This window comes from Oncorhynchus tshawytscha, unplaced genomic scaffold (assembly GCF_018296145.1).
Source record: "Oncorhynchus tshawytscha isolate Ot180627B unplaced genomic scaffold, Otsh_v2.0 Un_contig_3890_pilon_pilon, whole genome shotgun sequence".
NCBI classification, from domain to species: Eukaryota; Metazoa; Chordata; class Actinopteri; order Salmoniformes; family Salmonidae; genus Oncorhynchus; species Oncorhynchus tshawytscha.
In genome coordinates, this window is record NW_024609449.1 from 1772 (window position 1) to 25865 (window position 24094).

Here is a 24094-nt window from a genome sequence, read left to right on the forward strand (position 1 = left end):
ACCATGGTGAGTGTTGACCCTACTGTTAGTTACCATGGTGAGTGTTGCCCTACTGTTAGTTACCATGGTGAGTGTTGATCTGTCTCTGTTGGCCCTACTGTTAGTTACCATGGTGAGTGTTGACCTGTCTCTGTTGGCCCTACTGTTAGTTACCATGGTGAGTGTTGACCTGTCTCTGTTGGCCCTACTGTTAGTTACCATGGTGAGTGTTGGACCTGTCTCTGTTGGCCCTACTGTTAGTTACCATGGTGAGTGTTGACCCTCTGTTAGTTACCATGGTTGGCCCTACTGTTAGTTACCATGGTGAGTGTTGATCTGTCTCTGTTGGCCCTACTGTTAGTTACCATGGTGAGTGTTGATCTGTCTCTGTTGGCCCACTGTTAGTTACCAGCTGATAATTATCCCTATTATTCTGCCGTATGTTAGATGCACATTTCCATCCCCCAAGCTGTTTTAGTCTGGAGCAGATCATTTTTATATCTTCATTTGCTGTGACCCCTACCTCTCTGTTCTAGAACCCCTCTCTCTGTTCTAGAACCCCTATCTCTGTTCTAGAACCCTCTCTGTTCTAGGACCCCCTCTCTCCGTTCTAGGACCCCTCTCTCCATTTTTATTCTAGGACCCCCTCTCTCTGTTCTAGAACCCCTCTCTCTGTTCTAGAACCCCCTCTCTCTAGTTCTAGGAACCCCTCTCTGTTCTAGGACCCCTCTCTGTTCTAGGACCCCTCTCTCTGTTCTAGGACCCCTCTGTTCTAGGACCCTCTCTCTGTTCTAGGAGCCCCTCTCTTCTAGGATTCATTCTTTTAACCTCTCTCTCTCTCCAGGGTTTCCGCTATAAGATGCGCTCGGTGTACGCCCATTTCCCCATCAACGTTGTGATGCAGGAGAGTGGAGCTCTGGTGGAGATCAGGAACTTCCTGGGGAGAAATACATCCGTCGGGTCCGCATGAGACAGGGTGAGTCTGGGGGAGGAAGAGTGGGGGTGTGAGGTGAGTCTTGGGGGGGGTGAGGTGAGTCTTGGGGGGTGACAGGGTGAGTCTTGGGGGGGTGACAGGGTGAGTCTTGGGGGGTGACAGGGTGAGTCTGGGGGGTGACAGGGTGAGTCTGGGGGTGACAGGGTGAGTCTGGGGGGGGGTGACAGGGTGAGTCGGGGGGTGACAGGGTGAGTCTTGGGGGGAGTGACACCAGTTATTTTTGAACCAGTGTTTAACACGCACTTCCGATTGGCCAGTCTAGTGCATATAAACAATGGTAGGCAGGTTTCAGAGCATCACACCACTTGGCAATGAGCTGGAAGCACTATGAGGCTACTCAATAGTTTGAAACATTGTTTTAGTTCATCTTTTAAGATGGTTCTCCTAGTTCTAACCTACCTACCTGTAGAGGAATCCTCTGTAGAACCCTGGAGCATTTATAACTCTAGCTTCAGGATGTGTGGTGATTTCCAATGCAGAGATGCCTGGCTTGACGGTCTCTCTCTCTCCCTCTGTCTCTCCCTCTGTCTCTGTCTCTCTCTCTGTCTCTCCCTCTGTCTCTGTCTCTGTCTCTGTCTCTCTCCCTCTGTCTCTCTCTCTCCCTCTGTCTCTCTCTCTGTCTCTCTCTCTGTCTCTCCCTCTGTCTCTCCCTCTGTCTCTGTCTCTCTCTCTGTCTCTCCCTCTGTCTCTGTCTCTGTCTCTGTCTCTCTCTCTCTCTCTCTGTCTCTCTCTCTCTCTCTCTGTCTCTCCCTCTGTCTCGTCTCTCTCAGGTGTGTCCTGTGCCGTGTCTGCAGCCCAGAAGGATGAGTTGATTCTGGAGGGAAACGATATTGAGCTGGTGTCTAACTCTGGTGAGGCGACACACATCCACACACACCCCCCCCCACACACACACACAGTCATAGTGTTTCCTTCAGACCCTGTGTATTAATTATTACCCAGATGTCCCCCCTCTGTTCTCTCTCCCAGTCTGATGTCCTGGTGTTTCCTTCAGACCCTGTGTATTATTACCCAGATACCCCCTCTGTTCTCTCTCCCAGTCTGATGTTCTTAGTGTTTATTCTACAAAATACATCTGTTATGAGGCCTCTTCTCCTCTATTTACCTCTTACAGCATCACCGTGGGATTCTAGAATGTTGTGACTGGGATTCTAGAATGTTTGTGACTGGGTTTCTAGAAATGTTGTGACTGGGATTCTAGAATGTTGTGACTGGGATTCTAGATTCTAAAGGTGTATAGCCTTTTCTCCTACTATAACTGGAATTGTCAATTCAGAGTGGTAGTGATGCTGTCTGTCCCCTCTCCTAGCTCTAAGTCTTAACTAGTTGCGTGTATATTGACCTCGGTGACCCCTGTGTGACCCTCCAAGCTGTCGTACCCTGCTCACCACCCCAGCCTCTCTCTCCTCTCTCTCTTTTCCAGCCGCTCTCATCCAGCAAGCCACCACGGTCAAAAACAAGGATATCAGGAAGTTCCTGGACGGAATCTACGTGTCTGAGAAGGGAACGGCCGTCCAGAAAGAGGATTAGAGGTTAGAATTTCCCAGAGTCTGTCTGTCGATGTCCACACCATGTCAGTCAATGCATGTTGTAATGCTGCACTTTGAAAAACGATCCCCTCCGACGTTAACTGGGACGTGGCGCATGGAACGCAAAAATATTCTTAGAAATATTTAACCTCCACACATTAACAAGTCCAATAGCTCAAATGAAAGATAAACACCTTGTTCATCTAGCCAGCAAGTCAGATTTCTAAAATGTTTTACGGCGAAAACATAGCACATATTTATGTCAAACAACCACCAAAGACACAGCTAATTTGAATAGCCACGTTGAACAAAATATGCAATCAACAACCGCAGGATTAAAGAAAAATAATTCACTAACCTTTTGAAAATCTTCATCAGATGACAGTAATAGGACATGTTACACAGTACATTTATGTTTTTTTCAATAATATGCAATTTATATCCATAAATCTCTGTTTACAATGACGACATTTTCAAAAAATGCTACTCAGATGTCCGGAGAAATGATGATATCTGCCGGAGCTAACGTCAGATAACAAGCAATACACATCATAAACTTTGACTAAATATACATGTTCTACATATAGTTACAAAGATACACTGCTTCTTAATGCAACCGCTGTGTTACATTTATTTTTAACGTTACAGAATTCGTTCACTAGGCTATAATATGAGACGGCGCTCAGAAATTAGCATAAATATTCCCTTACCTTTGATGTTCTTCGATCAGAAGACGTGGAAGGAGTCGTCAAAGTCGTCAAAGTTGGCCCAACTTTTCTGTTGTCAAGAGAGAGTTTGGGAGAATGGCTGCCCCTGAGAGTTCTGCTTTACATACAGACATAATTTAAACGGTTTTAGAAGCTTTAGAGTGTTTTCTATTCAATAATAATTATTACATGCATATATTAGCAATTTTTGACAGATTTTTTTCTGTTTACTATGGGCACGCAATTCCTCCAAAGGGGCAGTAGTCAGCCCTATCTTTAACAGGTTTTAACCAACGTTAGAGAAGTGATACGCCTGTAACCTGCGTTATGGGGCTTATTAGAGACCTGAAGTTTGAACTGAAACAGCCCTAAATGCCTCGTGCCCCATTTTGTTTTATTACTCTTAACAGTTGTTCTCTCTGTCCTTCCCCTTGTGTTCTCTCTCTCCTTCCCCCTTCCCTTGTGTTCTCTCTCTCCTTCCCCTGTGTTCTCTTCCTTCCCTTGTGTTCTCTCTCTCTCCTTCCCCTTGTGTTCTCTCTCTCTCCTTCCCCTTGTGTTTCTCTCTCTCCTTCCCCTTCCTTGTTCTCTCTCTCTCCTTCCCCTTGTGTTCCTCTCTCTCCTTCCCCTTGTGTTCTCTCTCTCCTTCCCCTTGTGTTTCTCTCTCTCCTTCCCCTTGTGTTCTCTCTCTCCTTCCCCTTGTTCTCTCTCTCCTTCCCCTTGTGTTCTCTCTCTCTCCTTCCCCTTGTGTTCTCTCTCTCCTTCCCCTTGTGTTCTCTTCCCCTCTCTCTCCTTCCCCTTGTGTTCTCTCTCTCCTTCCCCTTGTGTTTCTCTCTCTCTCCTTCCCCTTGTGTCTCTCTCTCTCCTTCCCCTTGTGTTCTCTCTCTCTTCCCCTTGTGTTCTCTCTCCTTCCCCTTGTGTTCTCTCTCTCTCTCCTTCCCCTTGTGTTTCTCTCTCTCTCTCCTTCCCTTGTGTTCTCTCTCTCTCTCCTCCCCTTGTCTCTCTCTCCTTCCCCTTGTGTTCTCTCTCTCCTTCCCCTTGTGTTCTCTCTCTCTCTCCTTCCCCTTGTGTTCTCTCTCTCTCCTTCCCCTTGTGTTCTCTCCCTTTGTTCTCTCTCCCTTCCCCTTGTGTTCTCTCTCTCTTCCTTCCCCTTGTGTTCTCTCTTCTCCTCCTCCCACTCTGTGTTCTCTCCTTCAGGAAGTTCCTTGTGTTCTCTCTGAGAAGAGACCTCTCTCCTTCCCCTTGTTCTCTCTCCTTCCCCTGTGAACTCTCTCTCTCTCCTTCCCCTTGTTTCAATGACTCCCCTTCCCCTTGTGTTCTCTCTCTCCTTCCCCTTGTGTTCTCTTTAAAAGCAAGCTCTCTTCCCTCTCTCTCCTTCCCCTTGTGTTCTCTCTCTCCTTCCCTTGATCTCATTTAAATCTCTCTCCTTCCCCTTGTGTTCTCTCTCTTCCCCTTGTGTTCTCTCTAGAAGGGCTCCTTCCCCTTGTGTTCTCTTCTTCCCTTGTGTTCTCTCCTTCCCCTTGTGTCTCTCTCTCCTTCCCTTGACTGGAGAAATCTCTCTCTCCTTCCCCTTGTGTTCTCTCTCTCCTTCCTCTTGTGTTCTCTCCTCCAGCCCTTGATCCAACAAGTCACCACGGTCAAGAAGGACATCAGGAAGTTCCTGGATGGGATCTACTAGTGAGAAGAGACCACTGTGGCGGAAACAGACGGACGTAATAACTGAATCAGATGCATCTCTGGAACTCACTATTGACCAATAAAATCCCTCCCTTTTTTTCAATGACACCCCACATCCAACTTGTGGTTCCTATTGGCTGGGTTCATGTAGTTTAAAAGCAAGCTGGTCATTTCTCTTCTTCCCTGTTAGCCAACCCATTTTGGGCGTCGCACCAAACAGATCTCATTTAAATGCTTAGTTCATAACCATGTGGGAATTTACCATATTACGACTGGGAGAAATCCACTAGAAGGGCCCTCCCAACTGGTAATCTACTAGTGGGAATTTACCATAAAGACTGGGAGAAATCCACTAGAAGGGCCCTCCCAACTGGTAATCTACTAGTGGGAATTTACCATAAAGACTGGGAGAAATCCACTAGAAGGGCCCTCCCAACTGGTAATCTACTAGTGGGAATTTACCATAAAGACTGGGAGAAATCCACTAGAAGGGCTCTCCCAACTGGTAATCTCTACTAGTGGGGGAAGCTGTCATCCTGAGCGTCCGCTTCTCCCACATGGTGACCTCTGACCTCACCTACTGAAGAAAATAACTAACCTGCTTTTTTTGGGCAAATTAAATTGCACTTTGTTTACAAAGCAGATGGATTTCGACACGGTTTGTTCACCATTAGCCAATCCGGAGTTTCTCATGAGTTCAAATCAGGTGAAGGCATCCAGCTGTTATTTATGCCTTCACAAACTGGTAAATTCCAACATCCCACTTGGTTGTGAATGCAGCATGAAAGACTGAATTTAGAATTCTATTGTTACACACCCACAAATCCCGTCTCTGGTTCCTATTGGCTGACATGTTATAGTGCATTCTAACAGGTAATATCAGACCAATCGAATCTCTGGGGGGGGGTTTACCCTGGGTACTCTTCTAGGACCAGCTTCCCTCATCTTAACCGTTAGTGTGTGAAGAGAACTGACCCCAGATCAGAGTTTTATTGACAACTGCAGCCCTGTCTATTACAACAGTCAAGTTAGTTATCGGTTTCCACTTTGATAATAACCCTTGAATTAGTTCTTAACTGGTAAAATAAAATAACTGTCCTGATAAAAATTAATATGGAATCTTTTAAGACTCCCAACTGGTTCTAAAATAATGTGCAATTTGTTTTTTTTTAAAAATCATAGAAGGATCATTTAACTGGTCAAAATCTACTTTTGGGAACCCTTCATGGGAGAGACATTGATTTTGGCCTTTACTACTGTAGCCTATAGAAATACATTGAATCCACAAAGACATTTTATTTTTTTACTATTAAGGTTGTCTGCCCTCTTTATCTAGGAGATGTGAGAAAAGCTCAGGATATTACAGGAACTAAAGTCTGAAGCTGTATAAAATGGGTCTGTTCAGACTGGTAAATTAATAGTGTTTGGATATTAGTCGTGTGTCTGAATTTCGGAAAGATTCTGCAAAGTGTTTGAAAACTGACAAGAAAAAGTAAGAAGAATCCTGTGAAAACAATACAAGGTACGTCATGGAGGATCCCATCAGTGTTACCTCAGAACAGGGACTGGTAGGATAACCATCAGTGTTACCTCAGAACACTGTTACCTTAGAACAGGACTGGTCCCGTCATGTTACCTCAGAACAGGGACTGGTAGGTACGTCATCAGTGTTACCTCAGAACAGGGACTGGTAGGTACGTCATGTTACATCAGAACAGGGATCCCGTCTGTTACCTCAGAACAGGGACTGGTAGGTACCATGTTACCTTACCAGAACAGGGACTGGTAGGTGCGTCATGGAGGAGGATCCCATCAGTGTTACCTCAGAACAGGGACTGGTGTTTCCATCGAGGTTTCTCATGTTACCTCAGAACAGGGACTGGTAGGTACGTCAAAAGGAGGATCCCATCAGTGTTACCTCAGAACAGGGACTTATTTTACGATCCCCTTCATTTGTTACCTCAGAACAGGGACTAGGGTACGCCATGGAGGATCCATCAGTGTTACCTCAGAACAGGGACTGGTAGGATCCCATCAGTGTTACCTCAGAACAGGGACTGGTAGGTACGTCATGTTACCTCAGAACAGGGACTGGTAGGGATCCCACAGTGTTACCTCAGAACAGGGACTGGTAGGAACTGTTATTCAGAACAGGGACTGGTTTCCACTTCAGTCATGTAGGATCCCATCAGTGTTACCTCAGAACAGACTGGTAGGTACGTCATGTTACCTTAGAACAGGGACTGGTAAAAAAGTCATGTTATTCAGAAGGGACTGGTAGGATCATGTTACCTCAGAACAGGGACTGGTAGGAACCCCTTCATGTTACCTCAGAACAGGGACTAGTAGGTACGTCATGGAGGAGGATCCCATCAGTGTTACCTCAGAACAGGGACTGGTAGGTACGTCATGTTACCTCAGAACTAGGGACTGGAGAAAAGCGTCATGTTACCTCAGAACAGGGACTGGTAGGTGCGTCATGTTACCTCCAGAACAGGGACTGGTAGGTGCGTCATGGAGGAGGATCCATCAGTGTTACCTCAGAACAGGGACTGGTAGGATCCCATCAGTGTTACCTCAGAACAGGGACTGGTAGGTACGTCATGGAGGAGGATCCCATCAGTGTTACCTCAGAACAGGGACTGGTAGGATCCATCATGTTACCTCAGAACAGGGACTGGTAGGTACGTCATGGAGGATCCATCAGTGTTACCTCAGAACAGGGACTGGTAGGTACGTCATGTTACCTCAGAACAGGGACTGGTAGGATCCCATGAGTGTTCATCAGAACAGGGAGGATCCCATCAGTGTTACCTCAGAACAGGGACTGGTATGTCATGTTACCTTAGAACAGGGACTGGTAGGATCCCACCAGTGTTACCTCAGAACAGGGACTGGTAGGATCCCATGGAGGAGGACCTCCAGGGACTGGTAGGTAGTCATGTTACCTCAGAACAGGGACTGGTAGGATCCCATGAGGTACCTCAGAACAGGGACTGGAGGATCCCATGAGTGTTACCTCAGAACAGGGACTGGTAGGTACGTCATGTTACCTCAGAACAGGACTGGTAGGACATGGATCCCATCAGTGTTACCTTAGAACAGGGACTGGTAGGTACGTCATGTAGGATCCCATCAGTGTTCAAGTCTCAGTGTTACCTTAGAACAGGGGCTGGTAGGTACGTGTGTGTTTCTGGGTAATAGGATATCTCTGGACGTCACGGTCCTAAATTTAAAAAAAAAATCGAAAAATATTTTGGAGAAAAAATTATCTTAAGAACACACAGCTTTGTACCTGCGTCAAAAGTGGGGTCTGTACCCGCAATAACATCTGATAAATATGTGTATGTGACCAATCATATTTGATTTGCACCGTTTTCCCTTTAAAGAACCAAACGGAAGCAGGCAGATCAGAACGAGAGTTTTCTATTGGACAAATGCAGGGTGGGATCCTCCCCGTTTCGTTCCATTTGCTTCCGTTTAACAACTTTATGCAACAGAATCGGCCTAATGAATACACGAAACCGCCTGTTTTCAATGTGGAGATATACGATTTAAAAAAAAATATATATATATTTATTAATTATTATGAACACAACAAATACAAAAAAACAGAAATATTCAAACAAGAGTACATAAACCTAACATATCAAGAATCATTTTCAATTTGTTAAATACTTTTACGGTGCGGATTGCTATTTTGTTTTTACATTTTCTGATAATTTCTAAATAATATTTAAATTATTTAAGGGAGAATGTGAAGCAAGGGTTTGTTCTCTTCATTTTACGGATAAAAATCTTCCGTGAAAGATAAACACGTGAACAATGAACGTTAAATCAGGGTCCCGTATCCTCTGGGTCAATATAAAACACACTATCAGAGTGTCTCAGATACATTAAATAAACATCTCCGTTATATAAAGTGTTTATTCTCAAAGTTGCCGGGATGTAAACGTGTCCTACTTATACCGGTACACTCGTAACAACTTAAAGCATTACGAAACGTACATTATATAAAATAAATAAACGTCACCTAGCAAATTAACCATTTATTTAGTTGTTGTTGATTAAATTCGACACTCTTTATTGACGTCCACACAAAAAACGACCAAAAACGCCACCTGCTGGAGGGAGACACGTTTTCCCCCCGACATGGGTCTTCCTCTCCCTCTTCCTCTTCCGCTCTGATCACACTTCGCGCCAAGGAGGATTTTTTTTTTATTTTTTAAAGGAGCTGCTGGTCTAAACTAGTCTCATCACGATCAATAAGAAAAACTCATTTATTTTTGCTGTGGATTATGGTAAGTCACGGCGTCCAAATCAACAACTCATTCCCTGACAACAGCAACACTAGTGATTCAGTATTGCATAGGATTGCATATGTCAGCTAACGTTAGGACGCATGTTACTGTTTTGGAGGACGCACGAGCTATTACGAATGTACCGAATAAGCTAGTTAAGCCAACTAGATCCCAACCTGTAGTTGCCCTATTTGGGTTGTTTTAGTAGGATTTCTAGCTAACTCACTAGCTATCATGCTAATTGAAAACAATGCATGAAGCGGACTATCTTTGCACGTCAGTTGCTTACATGGCAAACATGAAAGCGACAGTCGTCTTGTCAATACTGACAACAAAATTATGGCATCAAGTGGCATTTTTACATGGGCAGATCATAAAGATAAATAGGCGATGGTACTAGAACTACAGCAACTCATGCAGCTAAATTGGGCTCCCGAATGGCGCAGCTCTCTTAGGCAACTGCAGTCCCTGGTTCGAATCCAGGCCGCATCACATCCCCGGCCGTGATTGGGAGTCCCATAGGGTCGCGCAGTTTTTGCCCGGGGTAGGCCGTCATTAACTGACTTGCCGAGTTAAATAAAGTTTAAATATAAAGTATGTGATTGTACCAGAGCTAGATACTGTATCTGGCCACGCCACATATCGCTCATGTGTAACTTAGCAATGCATGTCTTCACATCAAATTAACGTCAAGGATAAATCCCAAATTACACCATATTCCTATACAGTGTGCACTATTTACTTTTAACCAGAGCCCTGTAGTGCATTATATAGGGAATAAGGTGTCAATTAGGCTCAGTGGACTCATTTACTCTCTCCTCTCCCCCTCCCCTTCCATTCTTAGGACATCAGGCGGTTCTTTGTATCAAGCAAACCCGCAGCACAGAAACCATCTCGGGATGGAACCCTCAACACAGAGAAGGAACCCACGAAGAAGAAGAAACCTACCACCAAGGTATTAATATAAACCAGAGTCTCTAGTCAGTGAACTGGTCGACCACCAAGGTATTAATATAAACCAGAGTCTCTAGTCGGTGAACTGGTCGGCCACCAAGGTATTAATATAAACCAGAGTCTCTAGTCGGTGAACTGGTCGACCACCAAGGTATTAATATAAACCAGAGTCTCTAGTCGGTGAACTGGTCGACCACCAAGGTATTAATTATTATAAACCAGAGTCTCTAGTCAGTGAACTGGTCGACCACCAAGGTATTATTATAAAACCAGAGTCTCTAGTCGGTGAACTGGTCGACCACCAAGGTATTAATATAAACCAGAGTCTCTAGTCAGTGAACTGGTCGACCACCAAGGTATTAATATAAACCAGAGTCTCTAGTCAGTGAACTGGTCGACCACCAAGGTATTAATATAAACCAGAGTCTCTAGTCAGTGAACTGGTCGACCACCAAGGTATTAATATAAACCAGAGTCTCTAGTCAGTGAACTGGTCGACCACCAAGGTATTAATATAAACCAGAGTCTCTAGTCAGTGAACTGGTCGACCACCAAGGTATTAATATAAACCAGAGTCTCTAGTCGGTGAACTGGTCGACCACCAAGGTATTAATATAAACCAGAGTCTCTAGTCAGTGAACTGGTCGACCACCAAGGTATTAATATAAACCAGAGTCTAGTCAGTGAACTGGTCGACCACCAAGGTATTAATTAATATAAACCAGAGTCTCTAGTCGGTGAACTGGTCGACCACCAAGGTATTAATTAATATAAACCAGAGTCTCTAGTCGGTGAACTGGTCGACCACCAAGGTATTTATTAATATAAACCAGAGTCTCTAGTCGGTGAACTGGTCGACCACCAAGGTATTTATTAATATAAACCAGAGTCTCTAGTCGGTGAACTGGTCGACCACCAAGGTATTAATTATTATAAACCAGAGTCTCTAGTCAGTGAACTGGTCGACCACCAAGGTATTTATTAATATAAACCAGAGTCTCTAGTCGGTGAACTGGTCGACCACCAAGGTATTAATATAAACCAGAGTCTCTAGTCGGTGAACTGGTCGACCACCAAGGTATTTATATAAACCAGAGTCTCTAGTCAGTGAACTGGTCGACCACCAAGGTATTAATATAAACCAGAGTCTCTAGTCAGTGAACTGGTCGACCACCAAGGTATTAATATAAACCAGAGTCTCTAGTCAGTGAACTGGTCGGCGCTAGCTTCTATAGCCACAAGTGCTAAATCCCACCTATTTCTACAATTTCTTAACCCCAACCGCACTGCTAAGCTCATGACTACAATGACTATGATTATAATGACCATGGTGGTGAACAGGATGATGATAATGATGGTGGTGAGGATGATGATGGTGGTGAACAGGATGATGATGATAATGATGGTGGTGAGGATGACAATGATAGTGGTGAGGAGGAAGATGGTGGTGGTGATGATGATGATGATGGTGGTGAGGAAGATGATGGTGAGGATGGTGGTGATGATGATGATGATGGTGGTGAGGATGATAATGATAGTGGTGAGGAGGAAGATGGTGGTGATGGTGGTGAGGAAGATGATGGTGGTGATGAGGAAGATGATGATCATGGTGAGGATGATGATGATAATGATGGTGGTGAGGATGATGATGATGATGTGTTCCAGATCACCAGCCCCAAGGTGGAGAAGAAGAAGAAGAAGGACAATGATAAAAAGAGAAAGAGGCGTGCTGTCATTGAGTCAGGTAATAATGATGACTGAACCTCTGTGGGCCATTTAATGGTCATTGAGTCAGGTAATAATGATGACTGCCCCTCTGTGGGCCATTTAATGGTCATTGAGTCAGGTAATAATGATGACTGCCCCTCTGACTGGTAATAATGATGACTGAACCTCTGTGGGCCATTTAATGGTCAATGAGTCAGGTAATAATGATGACTGCCCCTCTGTGGGCCATTTAATGGTCATTGAGTCAGGTAATAATGATGACTGCCCCTCTGTGGGCCATTTAATGGTCATTGAGTCAGGTAATAATGATGACTGCCCCTCTGACTGGTAATAATGATGACTGTCCCTCTGTGGGCCATTTAATGGTCATTGAGTCAGGTAATAATGATGACTGCCCCTCTGTGGGCCATTTAATGGTCATTGAGTCAGGTAATAATGATGACTGCACCTCTGTGGGCCATTTAATGGTTATTGAGTCAGGTAATAATGATGACTGTCCCTCTGTGGGCCATTTAATGGTCATTGAGTCAGGTAATAATGATGACTGCCCCTCTGTGGGCCATTTAATGGTCATTGAGTCAGGTAATAATGATGACTGTCGCTCTGACTGGTAATAATGATGACTGTCCCTCTGTGGGCCATTTAATGGTCATTGAGTCAGGTAATAATGATGACTGTCCCTCTGTGGGCCATTTAATGGTCATTGAGTCAGGTAATAATGATGACTGTCCCTCTATGGGCCATTTAATGGTCATTGAGTCAGGTAATAATGATGACTGCCCCTCTGTGGGCCATTTAATGGTCATTGAGTCAGGTAATAATGATGACTGTCCCTCTGTGGGCCATTTAATGGTCATTGAGTCAGGTAATAATGATGACTGTCCCTCTGACTGGTAATAATGATGACTGTCCCTATGTGGGCCATTTAATGGTCATTGAGTCAGGTAATAATGATGACTGTCCCTCTGTGGGCCATTTAATGGTCATTGAGTCAGGTAATAATGATGACTGCCCCTCTGACTGGTAATAATGATGACTGTCCCTCTGTGGGCCATTTAATGGTCATTGAGTCAGGTAATAATGATGATTGTCCCTCTGTGGGCCATTTAATGGTCATTGAGTCAGGTAATAATGATGACTGTCCCTCTGTGGGCCATTTAATGGTCATTGAGTCAGGTAATAATGATGACTGTCCCTCTGTGGGCCATTTAATGGTCATTGAGTCAGGTAATAATGATGACTGTCCCTCTGACTGGTAATAATGATGACTGTCCCTCTGTGGGCCATTTAATGGTCATTGAGTCAGGTAATAATGATGACTGAGCCTCTGACAGTGGAGGTATTGCTGGCCCTGTGTTTTTAGAATGGGCCATTTAATGGTCATTGAGTCAGGTAATAATGATGACTGCCCCTCTGTGGGCCATTTAATGGTCATTGAGTCAGGTAATAATGTTGACTGCACCTCTGACAGTGGAGGTATTGCTGGCCCTGTGTTTTTAGAATGGGCCATTTAATGGTTGTTTCCAATGGAGCCGACACATCAATGGTTGAGGGTGAATCCCAGCCTAACACAAGGTCGTAGGTCAGAGAGGCTGGGGGTCAGAGAGGCTGGGGGTCAGAGAGGCTGGGGGTCAGAGAGGCTGGGGGTCAGAGAAAGACAAAGTGGTAGACCACAATGACTTGTCATGCTCAACATGTATAAATATGTCTCTGTAGAACTGTTGGATAAAGTCAGACTTTAATCGACCAGCGTTTCTACTCTTCCATATTCAAATCTAATGTATTTATATAGCCTCGGGGAAGAAATGGGATGGGTCCTCGGGGAAGAAATGGGATGGGTCCTCGGGGAAGAAATGGGATGGGTCCTCGGGAAGAAATGGGATGGGTCCTCGGGGAAGAAATGGGATGGGTCCTCGGGGAAGATATGGGATGGGTCCTCGGAGAAGAAATGGGATGGGTCCTCGGAGAAGAGAGGGAAGAGAAGGGATGTGATCAATCAAATTTATTTATATAGCCCTTCGTACATCAGCTGATATCTCAAAGTGCTGTACAGAAACCCAGCCTAAAACCCCCAAACAGCAAGCAATGCAGGTGTAGAAGCACGGTGGCTAGGAAAAACTCCCTAGAAAGGCCAAAACCTAGGAAGAAACCTAGAGAGGAACCAGGCTATGTGGGGTGGCCAGTCCTCTTCTGGCTGTGCCGGGTGGAGATTATAACAGAACATGGCCAAGATGTTCAAATGTTCATAAATGACCAGCATGGTCGTATAATAATAAGGCAGAACAGTTGAAACTGGAGCAGCAGCACGGCCAGGTGGACTGGGGACAGCAAGGAGTCATCATGTCAGGTAGTCCTGGGGTATGGTCCTAGGGCTCAGGTCCTCTGAGAGAAAGAAAGAGAGAAGGAGAGAATTAGAGAACCTGTTTTGGTTGTAAACTCAAACGTACGGAGAGCACTGATGTCCAACGTTCCTTCTGGGGAAAAACAACACCTTCTGTGGCTGTTGTCATAGAATATGGGGTCATCCTGCAGGGGTTTCTGGGAAAACAACACCTTCTCTGGCTGTTGTCATAGAATATGGGGGTCATCCTGCAGGGGTTTCTGGGAAAACAACACCTTCTCTGGCTGTTATCATAGAATATGGGGTCATCCTGCAGGGGTTTCTGGGAAAAACAACACCTTCTCTGGCTGTTATCATAGAATATGGGGTCATCCTGCAGGGGTTTCTGGGAAAACAACACCTTCTCTGGCTGTTATCATAGAATATGGGGGTCATCCTGCAGGGGTTTCTGGGAAAAACAACACCTTCTCTGGCTGTTATCATAGAATATGGGGGTCATCCTGCAGGGGGTTTCTGGGAAAACAACACCTTCTCTGGCTGTTATCATAGAATATGGGGGTCATCCTGCAGGGGTTTCTGGGAAAAACAACACCTTCTCTGGCTGTTATCATAGAATATGGGGTCATCCTGCAGGGGGTTTCTGGGAAAAACAACACCTTCTCTGGCTGTTATCATAGAATATGGGGTCATCCTGCAGGGGGTTTCTGGGAAAAACAGAACACCTTCTCTGGCTGTTATCATAGAATATGGGGGTCATCCTGCAGGGGTTTCTGGGAAAAACAGAACACCTTCTCTGGCTGTTATCATAGAATATGGGGTCATCCTGCAGGGGTTTCTGGGAAAACAACACCTTCTGTGGCTGTTATCATAGAATATGGGGGTCATCCTGCAGGGGTTTCTGGGAAAAACAACACCTTCTCTGGCTGTTATCATAGAATATGGGGGTCATCCTGCAGGGGTTTCTGGGAAAAACAACACCTTCTCTGGCTGTTATCATAGAATATGGGGGTCATCCTGCAGGGGGTTTCTGGGAAAAACAACACCTTCTCTGGCTGTTATCATAGAATATGGGGGTCATCCTGCAGGGGGTTTCTGGGACTAATTACTTCTTTGTAAGAGTCCGTCGAGTCTAAAGTTAAGGAGGGTTTTCCTCCCCGAGTCTTAAGGAGGGTTTTCCTCCCCGAGTCTTAAGGAGGGTTTTCCTCCCCGAGTCTTAAGGAGGGTTTTCCTCCCCGAGTCTTAAGGAGGGTTTCCCTCCCCGAGTCTTAAGGAGGGTTTTCCTCCCCGAGTCTTAAGGAGGGTTTCCCCCCCGAGTCTTAAGGAGGGTTTCCCTCCCCGAGTCTTAAGGAGGGTTTCCCTCCCGAGTCTTAAGGAGGGTTTCCCTCCCCCGAGTCTTAAGGAGGGTTTCCCTCCCGAGTCTTAAGGAGGGTTTCCCTCCCGAGTCTTAAGGAGGGGTTTCCCTCCCCGAGTCTTAAGGAGGGTTTCCCTCCCCGAGTCTTAAGGAGGGTTTCCCTCCCCGAGTCTTAAGGAGGGTTTCCCTCCCCGAGTCTTAAGGAGGGTTTCCCTCCCCGAGTCTTAAGGAGGGTTTCCCTCCCCGAGTCTTAAGGAGGGTTTCCCTCCCCGAGTCTTAAGGAGGGTTGTCCTGTTGTTCACTCCAGCCACTTACCAGCTGCTTGTGTCTGTGGTCTCATGTCTACCACACTGAGGTAACGGTTAAGTTAGTCACCTGGCTATTTTTGTTGTTGTCATCACCAAACATCCTCTCTCCCTTCCCTCCCCTCCCTCCCTTCCCATCCTCTCTCCCTCCCCTCTCTCCCTTCCCTCCCTTCCCATCCTCTCTCCCTCCCCTCTCTCCCTTCCCTCCCCTCTCTCTCTCCCTCCCCTCTCTCCCTTCCCTCCCCTCCCTCCCTTCCCATCCTCTCTCCCTTCCCTCCCCTCCCTCCCTCCCTCCCTCCCTCCCTCCCTCCCTCCCTCCCTCCCTCCCTCCCTCCCTCCCTCCCTCCCTCCCTCCCTCCCTCCCTCCCTCCCTCCCTCCCTCCCTCCCTCCCTCCCTCCCTCCCTCCCCTCTCTCCCTTCCCTCCCCTCCCTCCCTCCCCTCTCTCCCTCCCCTCGTTCCCTCTCCCTCCCTCCCTCCTGTAGACTCTGAGGAGGAGGTAGTGGAGCAGAAGCAGAAGGCCCAGAAACCAAACCCTCCTCTTCCTCCGGCTCCTCTTCCTCCTGCCAAGAAAGACCCGGTGCAGTACGTCTCTGAGACAGGTGAGAGAGGCGAGAGTCCATAACGGGAGAATACCGGGACGTACCGGAAATAACGGGAGAATACCGGGACACATACAGACTAGACTCTATAACGGAGAATACCGGGACACATACAGACTAGACTCTATAACGGGAGAATACCGGGACACATACAGACTAGACTCTATAACGGGAGAATACCGGGACACATACAGACTAGACTCTATAACGGAGAATACCGGGACACATACAGACTAGACTCTATAACGGGAGAATACCGGGACACATACAGACTAGACTCTATAACGGGAGAATACCGGGACACATACAGACTAGACTCTATAACGGGAGAATACCGGGACACATACAGACTAGACTCCATAACGGGAGAATACCGGGACACAGACAGACTAGACTCCATAACGGGAGAATACTGGGACACAGACAGACTAGACTCCATAACGGGAGAATACCGGGCCGTACCAGAAATAACGGCAGAATACCAGAACTAAACGGGAGAATATGAATCATCCTGACAGACTCTAGTAACGTGTATCAGAATATGAATCATCCTGACAGACTCTAGTAACGTGTATCAGAATATGAATCATCCTGACAGACTCTAGTAACGTGTATCAGAATATGAATCATCCTGACAGACTCTAGTAACGTGTATCAGAATATGAATCATCCTGACAGACTCTAGTAACGTGTATCAGAATATGAATCATCCTGACAGACTCCATTTCTTTTCCCTCCTGTCTCCCTCTCTCTCTCTCTCTCTCTCTCTCTCTCTCTCTCTCTCTCTCTCTCTCTCTCTCTCTCTCTCTCTCTCTCTCTCTCTCTCTCTCTCTCTCTCTCTCTCTCTCTCTCTCTCTCTCTCTCTCTTCCTCTCCCCCTCTCTCCTCCTCTCTGTAGATTCAGACAGCGATAACTTCCTGTCTCTGAAGAAGTCCCAGGCTAAGCCCCAGGGTAATGGAGTGACCAAACCAGGGAAGGCCCGCACCGGGACCAAAGAGAGCCACGGGTCCCCCGAAACCCACCCTTGCTCCCGCCACAGGGAAAGGAGGGATGAAGAAGTCTCCTCCAGCCCCCGTCACCCCTAAATCAGCGCCCCCGCAGACCAAACGCACCCCCACCTCTGTCCTGGACTACTTTGGCAGTGGGAGTGTCCAGCGCTCGGACAGGAAACTGGTGGCCAGTACCAAGAGGAAAACTGTGAGGAAAACTCTCTCTACTCTCCTCAGGACCCAGGGCTAGTGTGTAGTCTGACTAGTTGTTGTTGATGAGACCCAGGTCTAGTGTGTAGTCTGACTAGTTGTTGTTGATGAGACCCAGGTCTAGTGTGTAGTCTGACTAGTTGTTGTTGATGAGACCCAGGTCTAGTGTGTAGTCTGACTAGTTGTTGTTGATGAGACCCAGGTCTAGTAGTCTGTAGTCTGACTAGTTGTTGTTGATGAGACCCAGGTCTAGTGTGTAGTCTGACTAGTTGTTGTTGATGAGACCCAGGTCTAGTGTGTAGTCTGACTAGTTGTTGTTGATGAGACCCAGGGCTAGTGTGTAGTCTGACTAGTTGTTGTTGATGAGACCCAGGTCTAGTGTGTAGTCTGACTAGTTGTTGTTGATGAGACCCAGGGCTAGTGTGTAGTCTGACTAGTTGTTGTTGATGAGACCCAGGGCTAGTGTGTAGTCTGACTAGTTGTTGTTGATGAGACCCAGGTCTAGTGTGTAGTCTGACTAGTTGACTAGTTGTTGTTGATGAGACCCAGGGCTAGTGTGTAGTCTGACTAGTTGTTGTTGATGAGACCCAGGTCTAGTGTGTAGTCTGACTAGTTGTTGTTGATGAGACCCAGGGCTAGTGTGTAGTCTGACTAGTTGTTGATGATGAGACCCAGGTCTAGTGTGTAGTCTGACTAGTTGACTAGTTGTTGTTGATGAGACCCAGGGCTAGTGTGTAGTCTGACTAGTTGTTGTTGATGAGACCCAGGGCTAGTGTGTAGTCTGACTAGTTGTTGTTGATGAGACCCAGGTCTAGTGTGTAGTCTGACTAGTTGTTGTTGATGAGACCCAGGGCTAGTGTGTAGTTTGACTAGTTGTTGTTGATGAGACCCAGGTCTAGTGTGTAGTCTGACTAGTTGTTGTTGATGAGACCCAGGTCTAGTGTGTAGTCTGACTAGTTGTTGTTGATGAGACCCAGGGCTAGTGTGTAGTCTGACTAGTTGTTGTTGATGAGACCCAGGTCTAGTGTGTAGTCTGACTAGTTGTTGTTGATGAGACCCAGGTCTAGTGTGTAGTCTGACTAGTTGACTAGTTGTTGTTGATGAGACCCAGGGCTAGTGTGTAGTCTGACTAGTTGTTGTTGATGAGACCCAGGTCTAGTGTGTAGTCTGACTAGTTGTTGTTGATGAGACCCAGGTCTAGTGTGTAGTCTGACTAGTTGACTAGTTGTTGTTGATGAGACCCAGGTCTAGTGTGTAGTCTGACTAGTTGTTGTTGATGAGACCCAGGGCTAGTGTGTAGTCTGACTAGTTGTTGTTGATGAGACCCAGGCTAGTGTGTAGTCTGACTAGTTGTTGTTGATGAGACCCAGGTCTAGTGTGTAGTCTGACTAGTTGTTGTTGATGAGACCCAGGGCTAGTGTGTAGTCTGACTAGTTGTTGTTGATGAGACCCAGGTCTAGTGTGTAGTCTGACTAGTTGTTGTTGATGAGACCCAGGTCTAGTGTGTAGTCTGACTAGTTGTTGTTGATGAGACCCAGGTCTAGTGTGTAGTCTGACTAGTTGTTGTTGATGAGACCCAGGGCTAGTGTGTAGTCTGACTAGTTGTTGTTGATGAGACCCAGGGCTAGTGTGTAGTCTGACTAGTTGTTGTTGATGAGACCCAGGTCTAGTGCTAGTCTGACTAGTCTGACTAGTTGTTGTTGATGAGACCCAGGTCTAGTGTGTAGTCTGACTAGTTGTTGTTGATGAGACCCAGGGCTAGTGTGTAGGCTGACTAGTTGTTGTTGATGAGACCCAGGGCTAGTGTGTGTAGTCTGACTAGTTGTTGTTGATGAGACCCAGGTCTAGTGTGTAGGCTGACTAGTTGTTGTTGATGAGACCCAGGGCTAGTGTGTAGTCTGACTAGTTGACTAGTTGTTGTTGATGAGACCCAGGGCTAGTGTGTAGGCTGACTAGTTGTTGTTGATGAGACCCAGGTCTAGTGTGTAGTCTGACTAGTTGTTGTTGATGAGACCCAGGGCTAGTGTGTAGTCTGACTAGTTGACTAGTTGTTGTTGATGAGACCCAGGTCTAGTGTGTAGTCTGACTAGTTGTTGTTGATGAGACCCAGGGCTAGTGTGTAGTCTGACTAGTTGTTGTTGATGAGACCCAGGTCTAGTGTGTAGTCTGACTAGTTGTTGTTGATGAGACCCAGGGTTAGTGTGTAGTCTGACTAGTTGTTGTTGATGAGACCCAGGGTCTAGTGTGTAGTCTGACTAGTTGTTGTTGATGAGACCCAGGGTCTAGTGTGTAGTCTGACTAGTTGTTGTTGATGAGACCCAGGTCTAGTGTGTAGTCTGACTAGTTGTTGTTGATGAGACCCAGGGCTAGTGTGTAGTCTGACTAGTTGATGAGACCCAGGCTAGTGTGTAGTCTGACTAGTTGTTGTTGATGAGACCCAGGGCTAGTGTGTAGTCTGACTAGTTGTTGTTGATGAGACCCAGGGCTAGTGTGTAGTCTGACTTGTTGTTGATGAGACCCAGGGCTAGTGTGTAGTCTGACTAGTTGTTGTTGATGAGACCCAGGGCTAGTGTGTGTGTAGTCTGACTAGTTGTTGTTGATGAGACCCAGGGCTAGTGTGTGTAGTCTGACTAGTTGTTGTTGATGAGACCCAGGGCTAGTGTGTGTAGTCTGACTAGTTGTTGTTGATGAGACCCAGGTCTAGTGTGTAGTCTGACTAGTTGTTGTTGATGAGACCCAGGTCTAGTGTGTAGTCTGACTAGTTGTTGTTGATGAGACCCAGGTCTAGTGTGTAGTCTGACTAGTTGACTAGTTGTTGTTGATGAGACCCAGGTCTAGTGTGTAGTCTGACTAGTTGTTGTTGATGAGACCCAGGGCTAGTGTGTAGTCTGACTAGTTGTTGTTGATGAGACCCAGGTCTAGTGTGTAGTCTGACTAGTTGTTGTTGATGAGACCCAGGTCTAGTGTGTAGTCTGACTAGTTGTTGTTGATGAGACCCAGGGCTAGTGTGTAGTCTGACTAGTTGTTGTTGATGAGACCCAGGTCTAGTGTGTAGTCTGACTAGTTGACTAGTTGTTGATGAGACCCAGGTCTAGTGTGTAGTCTGACTAGTTGTTGTTGATGAGACCCAGGTCTAGTGTGTAGTCTGACTAGTTGTTGTTGATGAGACCCAGGGCTAGTGTGTAGTCTGACTAGTTGTTGTTGATGAGACCCAGGTCTAGTGTGTAGTCTGACTAGTTGTTGTTGATGAGACCCAGGTCTGTGTGTGTAGTCTGACTAGTTGTTGTTGATGAGACCCAGGTCTAGTGTGTAGTCTGACTAGTTGTTGTTGATGAGACCCAGGTCTAGTGTGTAGTCTGACTAGTTGTTGTTGATGAGACCCAGGTCTAGTGTGTAGTCTGACTAGTTGTTGTTGATGAGACCCAGGGCTAGTGTGTAGGCTGACTAGTTGTTGTTGATGAGACCCAGGTCTAGTGTGTAGTCTGACTAGTTGTTGTTGATGAGACCCAGGGCTAGTGTGTAGTCTGACTAGTTGTTGTTGATGAGACCCAGGGCTAGTGTGTAGTCTGACTAGTTGTTGTTGATGAGACCCAGGGCTAGTGTGTAGTCTGACTAGTTGTTGTTGATGAGACCCAGGGCTAGTGTGTAGTCTGACTAGTTGTTGTTGATGAGACCCAGGCTAGTGTGTAGTCTGACTAGTTGTTGTTGATGAGACCCAGGGCTAGTGTGTAGTCTGACTAGTTGTTGTTGATGAGACCCAGGGCTAGTGTGTAGTCTGACTAGTTGTTGTTGATGAGACCCAGGGCTAGTGTGTGTAGTCTGACTTGTTGTTGATGAGACCCAGGGCTAGTGTGTAGTCTGACTAGTTGATGAGACCCAGGTCTAGTGTGTAGTCTGACTAGTTGTTGTTGATGAGACCCAGGGCTAGTGTGTAGTCTGACTAGTTGACTAGTTGTTGTTGATGAGACCCAGGTCTAGTGTGTAGTCTGACTAGTTGTTGTTGATGAGACCCAGGGCTAGTGTGTAGTCTGACTAGTTGACTAGTTGTTGTTGATGAGACCCAGGTCTAGTGTGTAGTCTGACTAGTTGTTGTTGATGAGACCCAGGGCTAGTGTGTAGTCTGACTAGTTGTTGTTGATGAGACCCAGGGCTAGTGTGTAGTCTGACTAGTTGTTGTTGATGAGACCCAGGGTTAGTGTGTAGGCTGACTAGTTGTTGTTGATGAGACCCAGGGCTAGTGTGTAGTCTGACTAGTTGTTGTTGATGAGACCCAGGGCTAGTGTGTAGTCTGACTAGTTGTTGTTGATGAGACCCAGGTCTAGTGTGTAGTCTGACTAGTTGTTGTTGATGAGACCCAGGGCTAGTGTGTAGTCTGACTAGTTGTTGTTGATGAGACCCAGGTCTAGTGTGTAGTCTGACTAGTTGTTGTTGATGAGACCCAGGGCTAGTGTGTAGTCTGACTAGTTGTTGTTGATGAGACCCAGGGCTAGTGTGTAGTCTGACTAGTTGTTGTTGATGAGACCCAGGGCTAGTGTGTAGTCTGACTAGTTGTTGTTGATGAGACCCAGGTCTAGTGTGTAGTCTGACTACTTGTTGTTGATGAGACCCAGGGCTAGTGTGTAGTCTGACTAGTTGTTGTTGATGAGACCCAGGGCTAGTGTGTAGTCTGACTAGTTGATGAGACCCAGGGCTAGTGTGTAGTCTGACTTGTTGTTGATGAGACCCAGGGCTAGTGTGTAGTCTGACTAGTTGATGAGACCCAGGGCTAGTGTGTAGTCTGACTAGTTGATGAGACCCAGGGCTAGTGTGTAGTCTGACTAGTTGATGAGACCCAGGTCTAGTGTGTAGTCTGACTAGTTGTTGTTGATGAGACCCAGGGCTAGTGTGTAGTCTGACTAGTTGACTGTTGTTGATGAGACCCAGGGCTAGTGTGTAGTCTGACTAGTTGTTGTTGATGAGACCCAGGGCTAGTGTGTAGTCTGACTAGTTGTTGTTGATGAGACCCAGGTCTAGTGTGTAGTCTGACTAGTTGTTGTTGATGAGACCCAGGGCTAGTGTGTAGTCTGACTAGTTGTTGTTGATGAGACCCAGGTCTAGTGTGTAGTCTGACTAGTTGTTGTTGATGAGACCCAGGGCTAGTGTGTAGTCTGACTAGTTGTTGTTGATGAGACCCAGGGCTAGTGTGTAGTTTGACTAGTTGTTGTTGATGAGACCCAGGGCTAGTGTGTAGTCTGACTAGTTGTTGTTGATGAGACCCAGGTCTAGTGTGTAGTCTGACTAGTTGTTGTTGATGAGACCCAGGGCTAGTGTGTAGTCTGACTAGTTGATGAGACCCAGGGCTAGTGTGTAGTCTGACTAGTTGATGAGACCCAGGGCTAGTGTGTAGTCTGACTAGTTGATGAGACCCAGGGCTGTGTGTAGTCTGACTTGTTGTTGATGAGACCCAGGGCTAGTGTGTAGTCTGACTTGTTGTTGATGAGACCCAGGGCTAGTGTGTAGTCTGACTAGTTGTTGTTGATGAGACCCAGGTCTAGTGTGTAGTCTGACTAGTTGTTGTTGATGAGACCCAGGGCTAGTGTGTAGTCTGACTAGTTGTTGTTGATGAGACCCAGGTCTAGTGTGTAGTCTGACTAGTTGTTGTTGATGAGACCCAGGGCTAGTGTGTAGTCTGACTAGTTGTTGTTGATGAGACCCAGGGCTAGTGTGTAGTCTGACTAGTTGTTGTTGATGAGACCCAGGGCTAGTGTGTAGTCTGACTAGTTGTTGTTGATGAGACCCAGGGCTAGTGTGTAGTCTGACTAGTTGTTGTTGATGAGACCCAGGGCTAGTGTGTAGTCTGACTAGTTGTTGTTGATGAGACCCAGGGCTAGTGTGTAGTCTGACTAGTTGTTGTTGATGAGACCCAGGGCTAGTGTGTAGTCTGACTAGTTGTTGTTGATGAGACCCAGGGTTAGTGTGTAGGCTGACTAGTTGTTGTTGATGAGACCCAGGTCTAGTGTGTAGTCTGACTAGTTGTTGTTGATGAGACCCAGGGCTAGTGTGTAGTCTGACTAGTTGTTGTTGATGAGACCCAGGGCTAGTGTGTAGTCTGACTAGTTGTTGTTGATGAGACCCAGGGCTAGTGTGTAGTCTGACTAGTTGTTGTTGATGAGACCCAGGTCTAGTGTGTAGTCTGACTAGTTGTTGTTGATGAGACCCAGGGCTAGTGTGTAGTCTGACTAGTTGTTGTTGATGAGACCCAGGTCTAGTGTGTAGTCTGACTAGTTGTTGTTGATGAGACCCAGGGCTAGTGTGTAGTCTGACTAGTTGATGAGACCCAGGGCTAGTGTGTAGTCTGACTAGTTAGTTGATGAGACCCAGGGCTAGTGTGTAGTCTGACTTGTTGTTGATGAGACCCAGGGCTAGTGTGTAGTCTGACTAGTTGTTGTTGAT

The 24094-nt window shown here is 46.4% G+C and overlaps 1 protein-coding gene and 2 pseudogenes across 1 annotated transcript; all 3 read left to right on the forward strand.

The window, feature by feature from the left end:
• The first annotated feature begins 774 nt into the window (after window positions 1-774).
• LOC121844817 lies at window positions 775-2510 on the forward strand (annotated as a pseudogene).
• Window positions 2511-8998: 6488 nt separating this feature from the next.
• LOC121844813 (replication factor C subunit 1-like) lies at window positions 8999-17497 on the forward strand (the record flags this gene model as incomplete). The annotated part of the gene is made up of 5 exons (XM_042315359.1): window positions 8999-9184; window positions 10029-10139; window positions 11804-11882; window positions 16347-16463; window positions 17361-17497. Coding segments are annotated over exons 1-5 (447 nt in total), but the record flags the coding sequence as incomplete, so codon positions are not given.
• LOC121844814 overlaps window positions 17478-24094 on the forward strand; it is a 49104-nt pseudogene continuing 42487 nt past the window's right edge.